The sequence below is a fragment of the Macrobrachium nipponense genome, chromosome 30 (assembly GCF_015104395.2).
Source record: "Macrobrachium nipponense isolate FS-2020 chromosome 30, ASM1510439v2, whole genome shotgun sequence".
In the NCBI taxonomy this organism is placed as follows: domain Eukaryota; kingdom Metazoa; phylum Arthropoda; class Malacostraca; order Decapoda; family Palaemonidae; genus Macrobrachium; species Macrobrachium nipponense.
In genome coordinates, this window is record NC_087218.1 from 55,110,253 (window position 1) to 55,128,985 (window position 18,733).

Sequence of the window (18,733 nt, forward strand, 5' to 3'; positions counted from 1 at the left end):
TTTCAGATGGTCCCATGTCATTATACTAGAGAACGGGATTCTCTAAAGACTTGGCTATTGAAATGTAGTGATTGACAATTTGGGAGTTTGGGGGTCATTACTTAGTCGAATTCAGGAGAATAGAATGACAATTTACAGTTTTTTTGTGGGTCAGACTTAGTTTTTAATGTGACATCTTTTAGTCACTTTGTTCCATATTATGTTCATCTAGCTTGGGAAATAAATAGCATATTTTTGCATTTACATGAATTCATTAGCCTAGCTTGATATCGTTTGCAGAGGGAGACAGCCAGCAACTGAAAGGTAAGAGTTGTCACTTGTTTAGTTTGATTAACCAGTGCCGAATTATTAATCTGCTCGGTTATATATACATAACACGATAAAAACTTACAACTCACCTTTTCATCAACACAATACAAATTTGATGTAATTTCTCTTGGCTTGGTCACAAATGAACATCAAGTCTTCAAAATACCTGGGAGTGGGTTTGTATATGTCATCAGGTGATTTGCCAGACTTCTTGGAGCTTTCAAGTTTTCGTAGTTCTTTTCTGAAGGAACTACGAAGACAGTTGATTTTTTTGGCACATCCTGCCTTGTGCACTGAGGGTCAAGTTCTCTTAGTTTTGCAATGTAATTCCTCGGTACCCATATTTCTTAAAGTCTTATCAGAATAATCTTTAGATTTTACCTTGTTTCCTATATATTTCTATGAAATCAACCATAATTTCTCTTTCTTTGTCTTTAACGGCGCACACATCACTCATGTTGTAATTTTACTTGGAAATAGCAAAGTCTCTTTGTCAGTGAAGGAGCTGCTTAAAGATGTTACCACGTCGAGAATTGAATAAGTATGACGTCTGGAGACTGCTGCTTGTTCAGACGTTCAGAATTTAACACGAACCAGCAAGCTCCGCCCACAAAAGTCAGACCAGATCGGACATCCTTCCAACTCATTCAAACACGTTGGTCCAACATGTTTACCCCTTTCACACGTTCAAACATACTCTCAAACATCATGTTGTCAAACGTGTTCATGGACATGTTTGACTGTGTGAAACCTAAAAGAGAACCTGACCTTCAGTGCACAAGGTAGGATGTGACCAATAAAATCAACTGCCTTTGTAGTTCCTTCAGAAGAGAACTACGAAAACTTGAAAGCTCCAAGAAGTCTGGCAAATCACCTGATGACATATACACACCCACTCTCTGGTATTTTGGAGACTTGATGTTCATTTGTGACCAAGAGTTGCCAAGAGAAAGTACATCGAATTTGGATTGTGTTGATGAAGGGTTGAGTTGTATTGTTTTATCGTGTTATGTATCTGTCTATATATCTGTCTAGTTATGTATTTTACCTTATTTGTTTACTTAATTGTTATTAATTTTTAATTACTTATTTTTGTTATATATTTATTCATTTATTTGTGTATTTATTTATGTAATTATTTATGTATTTATTTATTTATTTGTCTATTTATTTGTGCATTTATTTATTTATTCTTTGGCATTGGGTAGATGATGTTAATCAGCTTTATGGTCACTTTGATATAAGGATTTAAAATGTTTCCTGACTTCTTATTCAGGTAATTTGCAAATTCATACAAATCTGGATTACAACATTATTTTAATAAGATTCTCAATGGCAACCCTGGGTCTGAGGGTTAAACTTGAGCAAGACAGATCTAAATAAAGGATTGGTAATCCTACAGAATAGCTCCGCACGGACTGCAAGGAACGTTACCGTGGAAACGACATCCACTAGGGATTGGGGCGTCCAGTGTAATTCGCCGTGTTTAGTACTGGCCCCTGGGGGTTAATTACAGTCGTCCGAATAAATATTACTTAAAATTCTTGTTCAGGAGGTAAAACTGCATAGAAAAACCGCAACTGCCATAGTCTAGGCTGCCGCGGAGTAGTACCCTAGATCTACCAAAGAATTTTATTCAGGAATTAGTAAGAGTTACCGTAATGGCCGTATTTATTTATTCATTTATTTATAATTTGGAAGAGGGATAATAGTAATGTAGTTTACTACATTTGAGTCATTCTCGAGGTGTGCATTACTCACTTAACCATAGGCATAACCTACCTATTTTAATTATTTATATGAAGTCTCTTTGCCATGCAACAGCCCCCACATTACCAAAGTAATCATTAAATCAATCTCTTACTACTTTTGCAACCTCAGGATAATTTCATGAGCCTTGACCGTTTTGCAATCCTGCTAAATAATTAGGATCTGCATGCAAACCTGGCAAGGTTATTTTCCTTACTCTATCCTCCCTATGAAAGCTCTCCTCTGGGGAATACAAAGCATCCTAAAGAGTGAAGCAAGAAGAAGATCTAAATCGTGGGAAAGATGGGAAAATGAGGCCTTTGTCCCCGATTTAGATCTCTGTATTGAGAAGATGTCATCTGCAGATTCTATCATTATTATCATATTTATTGCTAATATTTTAATTTTTCATTATTACTGTGAATACTATAAAGTTAAAGTTTTTCTACATTCAATCTTTTTCGTATTTAGCCCTCTGGACCTGACTTCTGTAACCACCTAAGGATCTCTAGTTGAAATTTAAGTTATATAATCTGTACACTAACTGTTATAATTCTTAATGCATTTTTTTTTCTCACCAATATCATTACTGTTATTACCAGTTATGATTACTCTCTTTTATGTTACCTCGGCTATTGTGTGGATGAGTGTTGATTATTCATTTTTTTATCGTGTTGTCTCATGTATCTAGATTGTGTATGCTACTGTCTGTATTTTGTATATTCCCTAAGCTGAAATAAAGGATATTATTATTATTATTATTATTATTATTATTATTACTACTACTACTACTACTACTACTACTACTACTACTACTACTACCTTTTCAATACTTGTCAATTTGAGATTTATGCATGTGTGGAAAATTCTCAAACGAGAAGCCATAATGCCGAAGGCATTTTCTGTCACTCTTCGTGCCCTTGAGAGTCTGCGTTGACCGCTTCTCTTTCTTTTTCTTGAGCGCAATCACTCACCATCCCAATTGCGTCTTGGGTAAGAGACATGTTGCTCCTTCTCTTAATGCCGACTGAGGTTGTCAGTCTCTTTGGTTCGAACTGAAAAAGCTCTTCAACCATGTTGTGTTGGAGGTTTGATGAGCGTGTTGAACAACACGTCTGACCTCGTGAAACTCAGGGGTTGGACTGGGACTTGAAATCGGTTTTGTTGTCTTTGAAGCAGCCCTGCCCACCTGGCAAGCGAAGCGAGCCGATTCTGCTGGGGGTTGGGGGGCCGCTATGAGCGGGTGAAATGTTTAAATATCCTGCTGGGGGTTTGTTTGATAGTTTGTTTGTTTGTATGGTGTTTTTACGTTGCGTGGAACCAGTGGTTATTCAGCAACGGGACCAACTGCCTTACGTGACTTCCGAACCACGTCGAGAGTGAACTTCTATCACCAGAAATACACATCTCCCACTCCTCAATGGAATGCCCGAGCTGCTGGGGGTTTGGGGGCCCGCTGTAAGCTCCCCGGATAAATTTTTAAAAAAATAAACGGGTCTGCATGCATTTTAAAGCCACCCAGTCAATCATTTTAAAGGAAAACGTAGATAAACAAACTGCTATAAATAATGTACACTATACGGTAATGTCACTATACCATAGGTCTATATCATTGGTATGTAATCAAACACGTACAGGACATGAATCGAAATAAAAACCAGTATCTATCCTCATTAGGAATCTTTAGATTCAACACTTACAATGAAATGCCTGAAACAAAGCCTTTTTTGGCATCCTGTTCTTTAATCGAGATTCCGACAACTTAAATTTGAATTGTCTTTAAAATCTTTATATACCAAACAAAAACTTCTTTCAGTTTTCTTCTGAAGATTGAAAAAGAAACCCACAAATTCAATTTGTAACTTGTTTACTTCTAAGTATTTACATTAAGTTTTACTCCACACTCGAGTACTTTCAGGCCCTTCTGTGGCCCATTCTCAAGAGATGTTTGGGATGTTAGCCTGGGTCAAGGCCCAGCAGTCTTCTGGAACTTCTTCTCGTTGTGCTGTCATTTATGCGATGGCTGTTCTGGTTTTCTTGAGAGTTGCCAATCCCCTCTTGTCGCTCTGATATCCTGAGCTGATGGTCAATGGAATTCACCCTTGTGGTAAGGGTGTGGTCACCGAAAGTCTGTTGGGCAGGAAACCTAATCTCCAGGTCAGCAGGGTCAATCTTAGCTTCTTTTAATATCAAAGCTCGGCTTATGGGATCTTCTGAGGTAAAACCTTTGTTTCCTTCAATTACTTTGATCTCTCTGATAAGCGCACCTTCTACTACCCTCCTGTGACTAATTTTGTTGCTTTTGTATATAAGCCTACTGTTTTTGAAATCCATCCTATGGTCATTTTCCCAACAATGTCTAGCTATAGCACTCCCCTGAGAGTTAAGCTGTACTGCCCTTCTATGTTCTTGGACTCTAGTCCTTATTCCCCTACCTGATTCCCCCACATATCTGTCTCCACAATTATTGCAATTGATTATATATACCCCCGCTGGAGAACTAGGAATATACTTAGGTATATTTTCAGAATCCCATATTAAACATTCAGTAGATTTCATAGACAAAGTTAAGAAAAAGAATATAAAGGGACACATGGTTAGTTTTGATGTAGTAGCATTATTCACCAATGTCCCCTTAGATAAAGTATTAGAATTCCTACAGACTAAACATAATGAGGGTATTTTCAATCCAAACATCGAAATAGGCGTCTTCCTTGGGTTGATCAAATTGTGTGTCAGTGATACTTATTTCACGTTTGAGGGACATGTTTACAAACAAAAATATGGAGTAGCTATGGGGTCCTCATTATCACCTATACTCGCTAACATCTATATGGAATATTTCGAAACTAATCTAGTTCCTAATGTGAATGTCCCTAACTTAAAACTGCAAGGATGGTGGAGATACGTGGATGATATTTTTGCTATTCTGCAAGGGGATGGAAATAAAATAGAAACTTTTCTAGATGAGCTCAATAAGTTTGATAACAATATCCAGTTCACTTTAGAGAAAAGTAACAATAATAAACTGCCCTTTTTAGACATACTCATAGAAAGAAAAGAAACAGGATATGAATTCAGCACATATAGAAAGCCCACACATACAAACTCATATATTCATTTCTTCTCTTTTCATAGTCATGATATAAAAATAGGGGTTCTAACAGGTTTATTTCTTAGGGCAATGAGAACGTGTGACCCTTGCAAGATAGAGCAAGAAATAAATTACATCGATAAAAGCTTCGATGCATTAGCATACCCGGAATGGTTCAGAAAAAGGGCACTCAACAAAGCTAGAAAAATATTTTACAGAGCGAATGTAGAGAGTACATGGAATAAAGAAAACAAGAAAATAGTTGCCCTCCCTTTTATGCCTAAAATGAAACAAATCACTTCAAAAATGAAAGAAAGTCAATATAAATTTGTATATACATTTGATAATACTTTAAAAAACAAAGTATGTAAAAATAAATTGGAAGGAGAAGACAGTAATACAGATGATGTAGCGGGGGTATATATAATCAATTGCAATAATTGTGGAGACAGATATGTGGGGGAATCAGGTAGGGGAATAAGGACTAGAGTCCAAGAACATAGAAGGGCAGTACAGCTTAACTCTCAGGGGAGTGCTATAGCTAGACATTGTTGGGAAAATGACCATAGGATGGATTTCAAAAACAGTAGGCTTATATACAAAAGCAACAAAATTAGTCACAGGAGGGTAGTAGAAGGTGCGCTTATCAGAGAGATCAAAGTAATTGAAGGAAACAAAGGTTTTACCTCAGAAGATCCCATAAGCCGAGCTTTGATATTAAAAGAAGCTAAGATTGACCCTGCTGACCTGGAGATTAGGTTTCCTGCCCAACAGACTTTCGGTGACCACACCCTTACCACAAGGGTGAATTCCATTGACCATCAGCTCAGGATATCAGAGCGACAAGAGGGGATTGGCAACTCTCAAGAAAACCAGAACAGCCATCGCATAAATGACAGCACAACGAGAAGAAGTTCCAGAAGACTGCTGGGCCTTGACCCAGGCTAACATCCCAAACATCTCTTGAGAATGGGCCACAGAAGGGCCTGAAAGTACTCGAGTGTGGAGTAAAACTTAATGTAAATACTTAGAAGTAAACAAGTTACAAATTGAATTTGTGGGTTTCTTTTTCAATTTAAAATCTTTATTACAAGTAATGGAAATATTATTGCTGTAGTAGTAAAAGTAACTTATTCAAAAGAATAGACTTAAAAGTAAGTGTGCCTTACAATTCTCAATATGTCAGCTATTTTCTGAACAGCTTACTCTTTCCAGCAACCTTACCAATTATATGATATTATCAGGAGTCATTAAAATAACCTTCTCTACTGCCATCAACATAAGATCCTGCAGATGTTCTTGTGAGAGTGTAGTAGTAGTACTCCTTGGGCGATTCTTCGTAAATTCTAGGGTGGAGAGACTTCTCTCACGTGTAATTTGTGTAACTATGGACCCCCACCCCCCGGAAATCCTGGAAAAAATGTATACATTTTACATTTAACTACGTCACTTTGTTTTCCTTCCATTTTACAACATATTCTTTCACTTTAAGTAAATTAAAGGTATAGTTATATATTGTGTAATAATAGTATATGTAAGGACAACGCTTTTTCCCTATTTTCATTGTATCCAATCATCAAGTCGCGTTGTTCTTACTTCCATCCGATAGAGCGTTCCGCGGCCTTTCCGCCGATGTATAACACATGCAATTCCATTATTTGTACACCTTAATATATTTAAATGTATGTTTGTAAGAAAACACAAATCTACTGTCTCAGAGTCATTTCTGTTCACGGTGCGAGTCTGTACTACTTATCCGTCCGCACCTGTCTATGTCGACCCAGTTTGTCTGTAAATAAATGATCAGTACCCAGCTACCTGTCTTAATCTCTGGTCCTCACATATACAGTATATAACTGTGATGTTCTTTCCAGAAATATATGCATTCGGTTAAACAGTACTATTTGAAACTATAAAAAAAAAAGTCAATGTAACGTTGTATTTTATTCCTGCATCGTATCTTGCTTCACTTAAATTATTGCCATCGCAATTCCACTGCATATACATATTAAGAAATCACAAAAGTAAGCACGTGATTTTGTTTATTAGCTGAAGCCACTGGGAAAATTTAAAAAAAGAAAAGACAGAGTTCCAAGTACTTTCGTGTACTTAACACATCTTCGGGGCACGGTGGTATTAGTAAAATACACGAAAGTACTTGGCATGCTGCCTATTCTTTTTTAAATTTCCCCAGTGGCTTCATCTAATATATATTATATATATATATATATATATATATATATATATATATATATATATATATATATATATAATTTGGCTCCCTCTTGGAAAATATGTTGCAGGCGCCTGTGTGTGTAACTGGCAGAGTTAGCGAGAACTTATATGCTAAACCTATTACATGATATGCATCAGTCAACAAGTTATATCTACTGAGTATTTGATAGCAACATATTGGACAATTTTTACAATATGAACATTTGCTAATGATCGCGTCTTCATCAAAACTACTGCCATGTTTCTCACTCACTCGCTTTACCTTATAATCTTCCAATGGTACTTGTTTCAGTTTTTCCCATTGGGAAGCTAGACTCTTTAACTCATATTGTAAGTTTTTCTAAATTTTAACGATGATATATGTTAGTAATTAAATTATATTTCCAAGGTAAACAATAGACCTAGTTGAATTTGTGATCTACAATATGTAAACATTAATGTGCAGAATATTTATGAATAAAGCTTTTCATATCGAAATATTAACGTTCTGTTGTTTCCTTATGTAGAAATTAAATAAAATTATTACGTACTTCAAAAGCGGCTGGGCTGGCATAATCGAAAATAATTCGGTTAACGTTTTATTAAGGGGGTCATTCTTAAAGAAATCTCAAAGTTTTCTGTGTATGTGCACGCACGCGCGCGCATAAAAAGAGGGAGATATTTCTTTGAGAATAACTCTCCGAATAACGCACAAGGGCCCGCCAGAGAGGGAATCGTCCCTGTGGGGTGGAGGGGTATACACAACTCCAACAAGAGAAGCGGGAGGCTGGGATTTCCTTGTTGGAGCGGTAGTCTGCCCCCTTTTTTTTTTTTAGACCTCGAGACATTTCAGAGGCAGGAGTGTTTTCCAGTTTTCCAGAATAGAGATTTCGTCTCATAACATCTTGTGATGCTTTAACCCTCATATGATTGCTCCCCCGCCAAGCTAAGCACCTTCTTTAGTTCTACATCTACTTGTTCGCTCCAAGGGATTACCACTGTAGCCTATAAGTTTATTGTATTTGTTAAGCGGTGGGGGGAATGTTTCTGAGGAGAAGGGTTCATATGATTCATTTTCATTCCTGATTTCAGGCAATAAAATGTCTCCTAAACATTATGGTTACTTTATCGCCATAACGGCTATAGTCGGGTTGTACTTTAATTGAGGTGGATTTCGCGCCATTAAAGTACATATTTTGCAAAGCTGTCTTACCTAAATATTTGTACCAAAAAAGCTGTTTTTATCCATACCTTATTGATTTTTATAATTTTATTAATTTTCACACATAATCATTAATTAATATATGCTAGATACGTAATTTTCGACTTGTATAAGTAAATTTTTCCTGGAGACCAATGAGGCAATGCGTATTTTTACTTCAGTTTCCGTTTGTAAATTTGTACATATTTACATTTTACTAGGTTAATGAGTTTTATAGTTACAATTTCAATGTATATTATGAATAATGAATGAATAAATAGTGAAATATTCACAATTATAAAGATGTATCACCCACCTCCATTCGTCACTTCCTTTCCTTAGGCCGACCCGTAACCCTCATGTGGAGACGTAACAAAAGGGAATTCATTGGTTGAATTCCACTATTTCTACCCATCTACTAATTGTAAATGTGAAACATATACGCCATCAGGATGTCGCGATCCTACCAAAGACCCGAGAATGCCCTCAAGAGGGCGAGTGGTGAGTAAATGAGTGAAAATGTGTTCTTGTTGCACAGGCCTCTGACCGTAATGGTTTTTGGGAGGAAAGTAAACACTCAGATTTGCCGATGGAATCCCCCCTCAAGACAACGGGGGATGTATTAATAAATAGCTAGGATTTATCTGTTTCATATCCATATGCACGTGTGTGGAATATGTAATGTTATATGAAGGATTTGTTTACATTTGTAAGCGTAATATGGAGATATTTTTTACGGCCAAATGGTTGTGCTTTTGTGACCGTGCGTTAGTGTTTTGACAGGTTGGGCAGCATCCTCGGATAGCTAACCATTGGGCTAGATTATGTAAATCTGCGTTGCCTGCTTTAGGCATTCCCCAATTTAAAACTATCTCTTTTCAAAATACTCCGTTCTTTACCATTTCTTATGATACTACTTTGTACACTACCACGTTTTATCTTACATGAGGTATTGGTTACGAGAAGCGAAAGTTCGGGAGTGCAGTTGACCGGTAGTTGAAAGCCGGGTAGAAAGATTAAGAATTTGCTTATATGATTTTACCTCAGGGTTATTTTCACTTCTACTGAATAAATTTTCATGCTGAATTTTGCCGGAATTAACGCACTACAGCCCATATGCTACTCTTAGGGTGCGCTAATTTGGAGATGGCAAAGGTTACCATTGAATCTATACCTAGTACTAATTATTTTAAACAATTAGTATAATTTTTATGGCAGTTTCATTATTATTTACCGGACGAAATTGGTGTTCATTCCTGTCAGCAGTACCATAAGTCTTAGCAAAGGGGGTGAGGGAGGCTTTTTTTCTTATGCCATAAGTTAGGTTTATAACCATTGAAGAATGATTGTTCAGTATATGAAAAGATATTTTGACGATACACGTAGTTAACATGATTAGTAAATAGCATATTACTACCTATGACATGAAAATTGGGAAGAATTTTTTTTTTTTATTTGGTATTTCTACAGAAGCAATCCAGAGTTGCCTAGACTGTGGCAATTAATGTTTTCCTATGTTATTTTACTTGCTGTACAAGATTTGAAAGTAATATTTATTCGGACGACTTTAACTAAGCAGTAATTTACCTTTGAAGACTACATGACGATACCAACGGGTCGACGTATGAGTTCAAAGGTAAATTAAAGTTTAGTTCCAGTGGAACGGAAAAAATATTCCCTTGAACTCTTGTAAAGCAAGTAAAATAACAGGAAAACGTCAACTGCCATAGTCTAGATCGCTGTGGAATAGTTCTATAGACCGATCGACCAAGTGTCTGGCAAAATGTAAACACAGCTGCCATGTTTGAATTCCGCAACCACCACGGAGCCAAATGTTCACTGAGGGGAAGGCGGGGTACTGGGGGCACAGGAGGTACGAGTTGGCTAAATGACGATGGGTCGTTGGGTAGTGGATGTGCCAAATAACGATAACTAACCAACAAAACCTAACACATCTAACTGAAAATGACTAAACTATGATTGTTCTAATAATAGGGGAATATAGTTTGGGAACTTTACCTTAAAGGGGCAGATGGTACAATTCAGATACGCACTTAGACATGTCGAATCTCGTCCTCGTCTGCGATTCTTGAAAGTCTGCCCATCTTGAATCTTGAACAGATTTTCGGCCAAATACCAAACGAATCACGAACACAGATAGGTTTCCCAAAATTATATTACGATGTCTGTATATCATAACAGAATTTTTAACACTATTACTGGTGAAACACGGTCACTTTGAGAGTGTGGGGTGTTAACACTGTGAATACTTTTGCTAAGTGATTTTAAAACGCAAATTACATAATCTGTTGAATGTAGGTATTGGCAGCGCGTTGGTGACAAGGTCTCTGATTGGTCAGAAGAATTGTGGGCGGGTACATTGAGGGGGATGATTTCACACGTATGTGGAAACTAACATCGTTTTTTCAGAAAAGAAAAAAAATATGCAATAATGCGTAACACATACGTGAACAGGATATTGTAATGAACGGTCATTACAAGAAATCAGACAAAAAGACAATGAGAACTGTAAAATCGTAAAACTTGAGCGTAAATAGACAGAGGTGGATAATGGAAAGAGAAGCGAGAAAAAGGTGTAAATTGAAATGTGTGTTAAAGGATATAATGGAATATATATAAGTAGATGTTCCAATAAGGTCAAATTTTAACAAAGAAATTGTTAGGGGTATGAAATGTATTAGAAATTGTTATGGGTATGAAAAGTATTCTTAATGATGAAAAGCAAACAGTCAGACGTGAATACTGGAAAGGGAAGGGAGTGAGTTGTGTATAAATCATGTATGAAATATCCCAAGCAACTTGCAATTTCACATAACCGACAGGAAGGTAGGTATCGAATCGTCCAAACACCCACTTCTAGTCCAACTACGTAGGCATTTTCAGGTGTCTGTCCTCAATTATAACTTAATATTTCAAGGTATTTATGGCAAAATTATTAGCTGAGGACAAAAAAAAAAAAATTATACAAATACTATGATAAAGGAAACAGGAATAAACACTAGAGTTCATATAACATGATTAAAAAACAAATTAGGAAAATGAATTTATGTAACTCGATGTATGAATACACCCAATTCTTCACTCAGTCCTATAGCAATGTAAGGGTCATACTGCAACGTGATTGGCTAAATACATGTGTACCTCTCCCGTACACCCCCATTTTTTTCCTCACTAAGAAATCTGCATTTAGAACAAAAGCTCCTTTACAACTAGCACATGCGCAGTAGAATTGGCGCATGCGTAGTAGGATTCGGTGTTGTAATAGTAGTAGTGGTAGATGGGATTTGGATGTGAAACGGCTCCACTATCGATGCTTTTTTTATCTCTTATTTTCGATTGTATTTCATGTTTTAAATGTCATAAATAATGGGAAATACCACAATAACACAGCAAAACCTCCCCCAAGTGGTTTCTCCCCAACCAAAACCCCGGTTCCCACTGGGGGTCCCCCTTACCGTAGGATAAGAGTAGAACGGCATAATTCTCCCCAGTGTTTTGTCCCCACCCAAAACCCCAGTTCCCAATGGGGGTCCCCTTTAACTGTAGGATAGAGTTCAAAGGTAAATTACAGTCATTTGAATAAAAATTACTTCAAATTCTTGTTCAGTAGGTAAAACAGCATAGAAAAACAGCAACTGCCATAGTCTGGGCCGCTGCAGAGAGGTACCCTAGATCTACCCTTGTTTTTTTTTTTTTTTTTTTTTTTTTTTTTTTTTTTTTATTAAAACTGATAGGCTAAGCACATTGTTAGGTGTAGGCTAGCCCAAATTATTTTTGTAGCTTTGTTCCTAGTTTTCTTCCTTCTAAATACTGGTGAATTTAACGCTACACAGAAAAGCGTACAAAACTTAGTATATATGCATATCTGTTAGTGAAGTCTTCATGATTATATTTTTCTTACAGAGTTTATCGATGTTGGGAAACCCAACCGTGCCTTGGAGGTCCTCTATGAGGTCATCAAGCGCGGGAAGATGCGAAACACCTTCTCGGAAAAGTTACTTGAACCCATTATGTTCAAGTATCTCGAGTTGTGTGTGGACCTCAAGAAATCGCACTTGGCCAAGGAAGGTCTATATCAGTACCGGAACATTTTTCAGAGTGTAGGTATATTTGTGTCCAGTTGCAGGCACTTTGGGAGTCTTTTTGATAAAAAGCAAAGTCCATTCATTAAGGTTACCCTATGTTATAGCCTATTAAACTAACCAGTATTTTATACTTAGCATTCAGTTCAAGATTTATTTAAAAAGAATGTATATCTAAAATGGTACCTGAGCAAAAACTTATGATGATGATAATGTAGCTGATAAGAACAAATGTTTATTAATCTGAGGTGCTATCGTGCTAACTGTAATTCATTGATGCTAATTTGGTTTATATGTGCAAGTCCCTTTCCTTGAAAGACAAAAAGCTGCTAGTACTCGCTGCATGAACATCAGTACAATTATGTTATAAAGTTAAGAGGTTCCTTGTTGAATCCTAGTCAAGAAAGGGTATTATTCGAAAAGGTTTGTTTATATACAGATTATAATCAGTATAGTGTATTAATTATATATTTGAATTGCTATAAACAGTAAACAGAATGAATAGATATTTTAATATCCTCAATCACAGGTGAATGTGTCTTCATTGGAAACGGTGGTACGTCATTATCTATCTCTTGCCGAAGAGCGAACTGAGGCAGCACGAAGAGAGAGCCACCAGGCAGTCGTCGATATTGATGATTTGGATCAGCTAGCAACTCCAGAAGAGATCCTGCTGTCAGCTGTCTCGGGAGAAGATGCTCAGGTTAGCTATGGATGTTTTTTTTTTTTTTTTTTTTTTTTTTTTTTTTTTTTTACAGCCCTGTTTTTAGTTTTCTGTAAAAGAAAATGAGATGGCTTTGTCTGTCTGTCCTCACGCATTTTCTGCCCTCCCTCAGGTCGTAAAAACTACTGAGGCTAGATGGCTGCAAATTTATATGTTGATAATCCACCTTCCAGTCATGATTCACCAAATTGCAGCCCTCTAGTCTTAGTAGTTTTTATTTTTTAAGGTTAAAGTTAGCCATAATCGTGCTTCTTGCAATGATATAGGAAGGTCACCAACTGGCCGTGGTTGAAATTTCAAGGGCCACGGCTCGTGCAGCATTATACCGAGACCACTGAAGGATAGATAGATATATTTTTGGTGGTGTAACAGCTGTGCAGAAAACTTCATTGTGCCGAAAAAAATTAAGCGCATTTTTTACTTGTTTAAGTCTACTCTTCCCATTTTTAGGGTTGAATGTAAAGCAAGTTCTCAGCTCTCTTCTGGCCATGCATTGTGCCTGGACATACATCACGCTTTAGATTCTGATCTATCCCCATTTTCCATTATTATTTTAGTTACTTAGTGACTGACAAGTCTTGTAGCAATTTGGTATATAGTATTCCAGATTAGAATTCAAACCATTAGTTGAAGTTAGAATAGTTTATTGCAAATATGGAATGCTGTTAGTGCTTGCACAGTGATTCAAAAATATATTTGAAGTAATCACACATGTTTTTTTTATTAATAATATTACATCCTGTCTCATGATCACAATATTTTGCAAGTTGAAGTGACTATAAGCTGTAAGTTGATGAATAAAACATTTTTTCAGTAATGCATATTCATCTTCTTTGCTTATCGTATCATCTTTCAGGACCGTAGTGACAGGACAATATTGACCCCATGGGTGAAATTTTTGTGGGAGTCTTATCGTCAGTGTTTGGAATTACTGAGGACCAACTCTCGCGTGGAACGTCTTTATCATGATATTGCTAAACAGGTAAAGTGTGGTGCTTATGCTTATCAGAAATAGTGATTGATTGTGGTTTAACTCTGCCATTAGATGTATTCAGTTTTGCCGTTAGATCTCTTCAGCTTTCTTAAGTTGGTGAATTAGTGCTATATATTTGATGCATAGTGAATGCCGTCAGGTTTCTCTTTAATGCATTGAACTTTTTCAATTCCTCTGTCCAAGTGAATTTAGTTTCTACCTTAGAAAACTTATGTATGTCAGTTTTAAAATTGAATAGTTGAACTTATTTGTAAGGCAATATATTTGAAAATGAACTTTAAAAAAAATAGAATGAACAGACAACAAGTTATCTAATAACAGAAATTTCTACTGCTTGTCATCACAATGAGACAAATCATAGTAACAGAGAACTGGTTCGAATGCAGGTTATAGTAGGAGAACTTGTGAAATCTGTTTTGTACTTTTTTTTTCACAAGGCTCTACTTCAGTTGTATACAGGAAGCAATAAGGTAACTCATTTCAGGATGTGTTGTTGCAGTTTACGAGTATTAAACAATTCTGTTATGAGTCAACATGTCTTGGAAATCTAAACCACAATTGGTAATGACCAACTGGTCGTAAATCGATTTGGACGTAAGTCGGCCCATGTTAATTTGCTGTAAGAATGTTATACTAGCCTAGCCTACACTATGGTAATCGGTACCATCTTTACATATAGGATAGCCTAGCCTACACTGCACAGCATACTTTATACATATAAAGCATAATAATTAATAATTTCAGGTAATTCTCTAGGTTCAATATAATTCAGTACAAAGAGAAATTGAATAACATTTAACCCTTTAACGCTGATTGGACGTATTAAATGTAGATGAAAATTGTCTGTCATGTGCCGAAGCGACGTATGGTACGTCGACGAAACAAATTTTTTTTTAAAATTCATGGGAAAATAGTTATAGGCCTACTAGGCGAAAACTTTTGAATCACGTGCCGAGGGGGATCCTGGGAGCTCACGAATCAAGCTGTTGTTTTGTTTACAATCGTTACCCAGGCGCGCAAGCGCAAATTTTTTTCTTCTTGCACTAAAAAGCATCAGCAACACATCTGAAATTATTTCATCACTTTGACATAATTTTTGCACCATTTTATCTTAGCTGTTACATAGAGTATTATATATATGAAAATGTGTGCAATTTCATGTAGAATACAACAAAAAACAACTCATGGTTGTGGCTTATATCAGTTTTGAAATATTTTCATATAAATAACGATAAGTGCCAAAATATCAACCTTCGGTCAACTTTGACTCTACCAAAATGGTCGAAAAACGCAATTGTAAGCTAAAACTCTTATATTCTAGTAATATTCAATCATTTACCTTAATTTTGCAACAAATTGGAAGTCTTTAGCACAATATTTTGATTTATGGTGAATTTATGGGGAAAAAAATTTTTTTCTTACGTCTGCGCGGTAACTCTTCCGAAAAAATCATAATTTTTTCGTCAGATTGTCGTAAAATTTGCACCATTTTAAATTAGCCGTTACATAAAGTTTTATATATGGAAATGTGCGCAATTTCATGTAGAATACAACTTATTTGAGACAAGGTAATTCGTCTTTATACATGTTTTAAGTCTTAAATATGAATTTAATACGTCTCGTGAACTAAATAATTTTTTTTCGTTAACAGATTGCGTTGTGGGCATGTTTATTGTATAACAATATTATGTGATTCCTTTCAGTATTTTCACTTTATTTCTTCGTAGTATGAGCTTTACTGTTATTTATGTTACTTATCTTTTATCGGCGTGAAAACAACAGTAAAATGTATTCTTCCAAGACCTGAAGTTTTGATTAAAATTATTCTCTCAATTTTATCTACGGTTGTGGTTGATGGCATTAGTTCACTGGAGTTATTTCCTTGTTGCCGATGCATGATAATAGTCATTAGCAGCTTGAAAAGTGAGCTGCGTGTGTGGAGAGGCAAAAGCTGGGGAAAAACTGTCGTATGTTCAGCTAGACACCATTCTTTCTTGCTCAAGTCGGTTCCCAGTCATTTTAGTTGTGGGTGGTCGTAAAGTCGATCAGTCACAAGTCGACAATTAGCTGCATCATTGGAATGTAAGATTTTGATGCAAATTCAGTGTTGGCAGAATGTCCTAAGATTCTGGAAGGTATATTGCATTGATGAAAATTCTTTTTAATATAAAATCATTGAGTTTTTATTGACAGCGGAAAGTAATGTTATGGATGGGTGTTATATGAAGTTGCACATCTTTATGAACTAGCAACTTTTCTTTCAGGCGTTCAAGTTTTGTGAGAAGTACAGTCGCAAGACTGAATTCAGGAAGCTATGCGATAACTTGCGCACCCATCTTTCACACATCCAGAAGCAACAGGGTTCTGCAACTGCTGTTAATCTGAATAACCCAGAGACTCAGCAGGTGAGGTATAGGTTTTTTTGTTTTCATCATAAATTGTATTTTACTATGTGCATTGATCGACCCTAAGTTATGGTCCTCCAAGGGTGGGTTAGTACCATGAGTGTGCTTCTTGTGGTGCACTGTGGGCATTACTTGAGGTTCTCTGCATCATTTCTTCGGTCCCTAGCTGCATCCTATTTCATTCCTTTTACTGTACCTCTGTTTGTATTTTACTTCCACTCTTACTCCCACCATCACCTAACAGTTTCAATATTATTGCAAGTGCAAGGTTATCCTATTACACCTTTAAAACCTTTTTCCTCTCAGTTTCCCTTTCAGCACTGGATGATCTCGTAAGTCCCAGCACTTGACCTTTGGCCAAAATTCTATATTCCAGTTCCTACGTTGTGATACATATTTCTCTTTAGCCTTATCCAGCTCTTTAGAGCCTAGGGGTAAGAAAAGTTTTGTCCTGTTCTTTCTCTGCTTAAATTTTTATGCCTTTTTGTTGTTATTGTCATTTATTAGGTAACAGAGGTGTAATTTAGGTCATGTATTGATTCTTCATTTTCAGATGAATCTTGAAACTAGACTAGAGCAGCTCAATTATGCAATCAAGATGGAATTGTGGCAAGAAGCATACAAAGCAATTGAAGATATCTCGGACTTGATGAACAAGTCTAAGAAGATGCCCAAGCCACACGTTATGGCCTCCTATTATCAGAAACTGAGTTTGGTGTTCTGGAAGGCTGGTAACCAGCTTTTCCATGCTGCAGCTCTCTTTAAGTTGTTCCAGCTTCTCAGGGATCAAAAGAAGAATATCACAGGTATATCTTTCATGGTTACAAATGCAGCTAAATTTTTCATAGTGAGTTTTGATGTGTTATGGTCTTTATGATTTTGCAAGCGCCATTCTCAGTAGTAGACAGTACAAGCTTGACTCTTTAAAACATAGTAGAGGGTCACTTCCCATTACCCCCCATCATTCACTCTTTATTACATATTGCACTAATGATTGAAAAATAGAGAATTTGTTGTACCTCATAGCTGTGCACAAAATCTTTGAGCAACAGTACTTGCTGGTAAGTTTGGGTTGAGCTTGACTTAGGAAATTTCAAGTATGTAGTTGGGGGAGGGGGGGTTTTGGGGGAATCATGGGGGATAAGAATTAGGAATCCACTTAAATTTGTTCATGATATATATATATATATAATAATAGGAATAACCTATATATTTAATTACAATATATATAGATATATTATATATATATATATATATATATATATATATATATATATATATATATATATATATATATATATAAATCAAAGTGTTATAATAATGTCTTGAAAAATGGTGTGTTCACAAATCTTGACATGATTCATCAGTGGTATATCTTCCCAAGGGGCTGTTGATTGTTTTGTAGCATGTTCAGTGAATTTACAACTCGCTGCATACTTCACGACAACTACTATTGATATCGATATAAGAGTTTTTGTCAAACACAATAATATTATGTGGAAAGCTGCAGTGGAACTTGAGTAGAGTAATTTTATTGTGAACGTGTTTTAAAATGAGTAATATATTGAGTAAAGGAACTGAAGTATTAGAATGAGGGTTTTAATGGCAATTTGTGCTTCCACAGTTCAGGGATTTATTTGTTTATTCCATTTACAGCCGAAGAAGTTAGTAAACGGGCATCCATAGTCCTACTTGCTTGCCTAGCCATTCCTTTACCATCGGCCCATCCAGAGTTCGATCGTTTTATTGAAACAGAGAAGTCTGCTTTGGAAAAAATTGACAAATTGGCAACACTTCTGTCTCTCCCAAAGCCACCTACCAGGGCATCGCTGATAAGGTTGGCTTTTCTCATGTATCATTACTAAACGCAAGACCTTTACAATGACGAATTTGTACTTATGATATTCTGTATTTTAGTTGTATTGTACCAGTAGGTGAAC

General features: G+C 36.3%; 1 protein-coding gene across 2 annotated transcripts in view; it reads left to right on the forward strand.

Annotated features, from left to right (window-relative positions):
- The first annotated feature begins 8,890 nt into the window (after positions 1-8,890).
- The window catches only part of LOC135202538 (eukaryotic translation initiation factor 3 subunit A-like), a 32,263-nt gene continuing 22,420 nt past the window's right edge, over positions 8,891-18,733 (forward strand). For both annotated transcript variants that reach the window (XM_064232006.1, XM_064232007.1), the window contains exons 1-7: positions 8,891-9,068; positions 12,492-12,688; positions 13,200-13,373; positions 14,251-14,376; positions 16,653-16,793; positions 17,347-17,599; positions 18,450-18,630. In XM_064232006.1, coding sequence (XP_064088076.1) covers positions 9,020-9,068; positions 12,492-12,688; positions 13,200-13,373; positions 14,251-14,376; positions 16,653-16,793; positions 17,347-17,599; positions 18,450-18,630 — 1,121 coding nt within the window. In that variant the 5' untranslated portion in view covers positions 8,891-9,019. The remainder of the gene's footprint in view (positions 9,069-12,491; positions 12,689-13,199; positions 13,374-14,250; positions 14,377-16,652; positions 16,794-17,346; positions 17,600-18,449; positions 18,631-18,733) is intronic.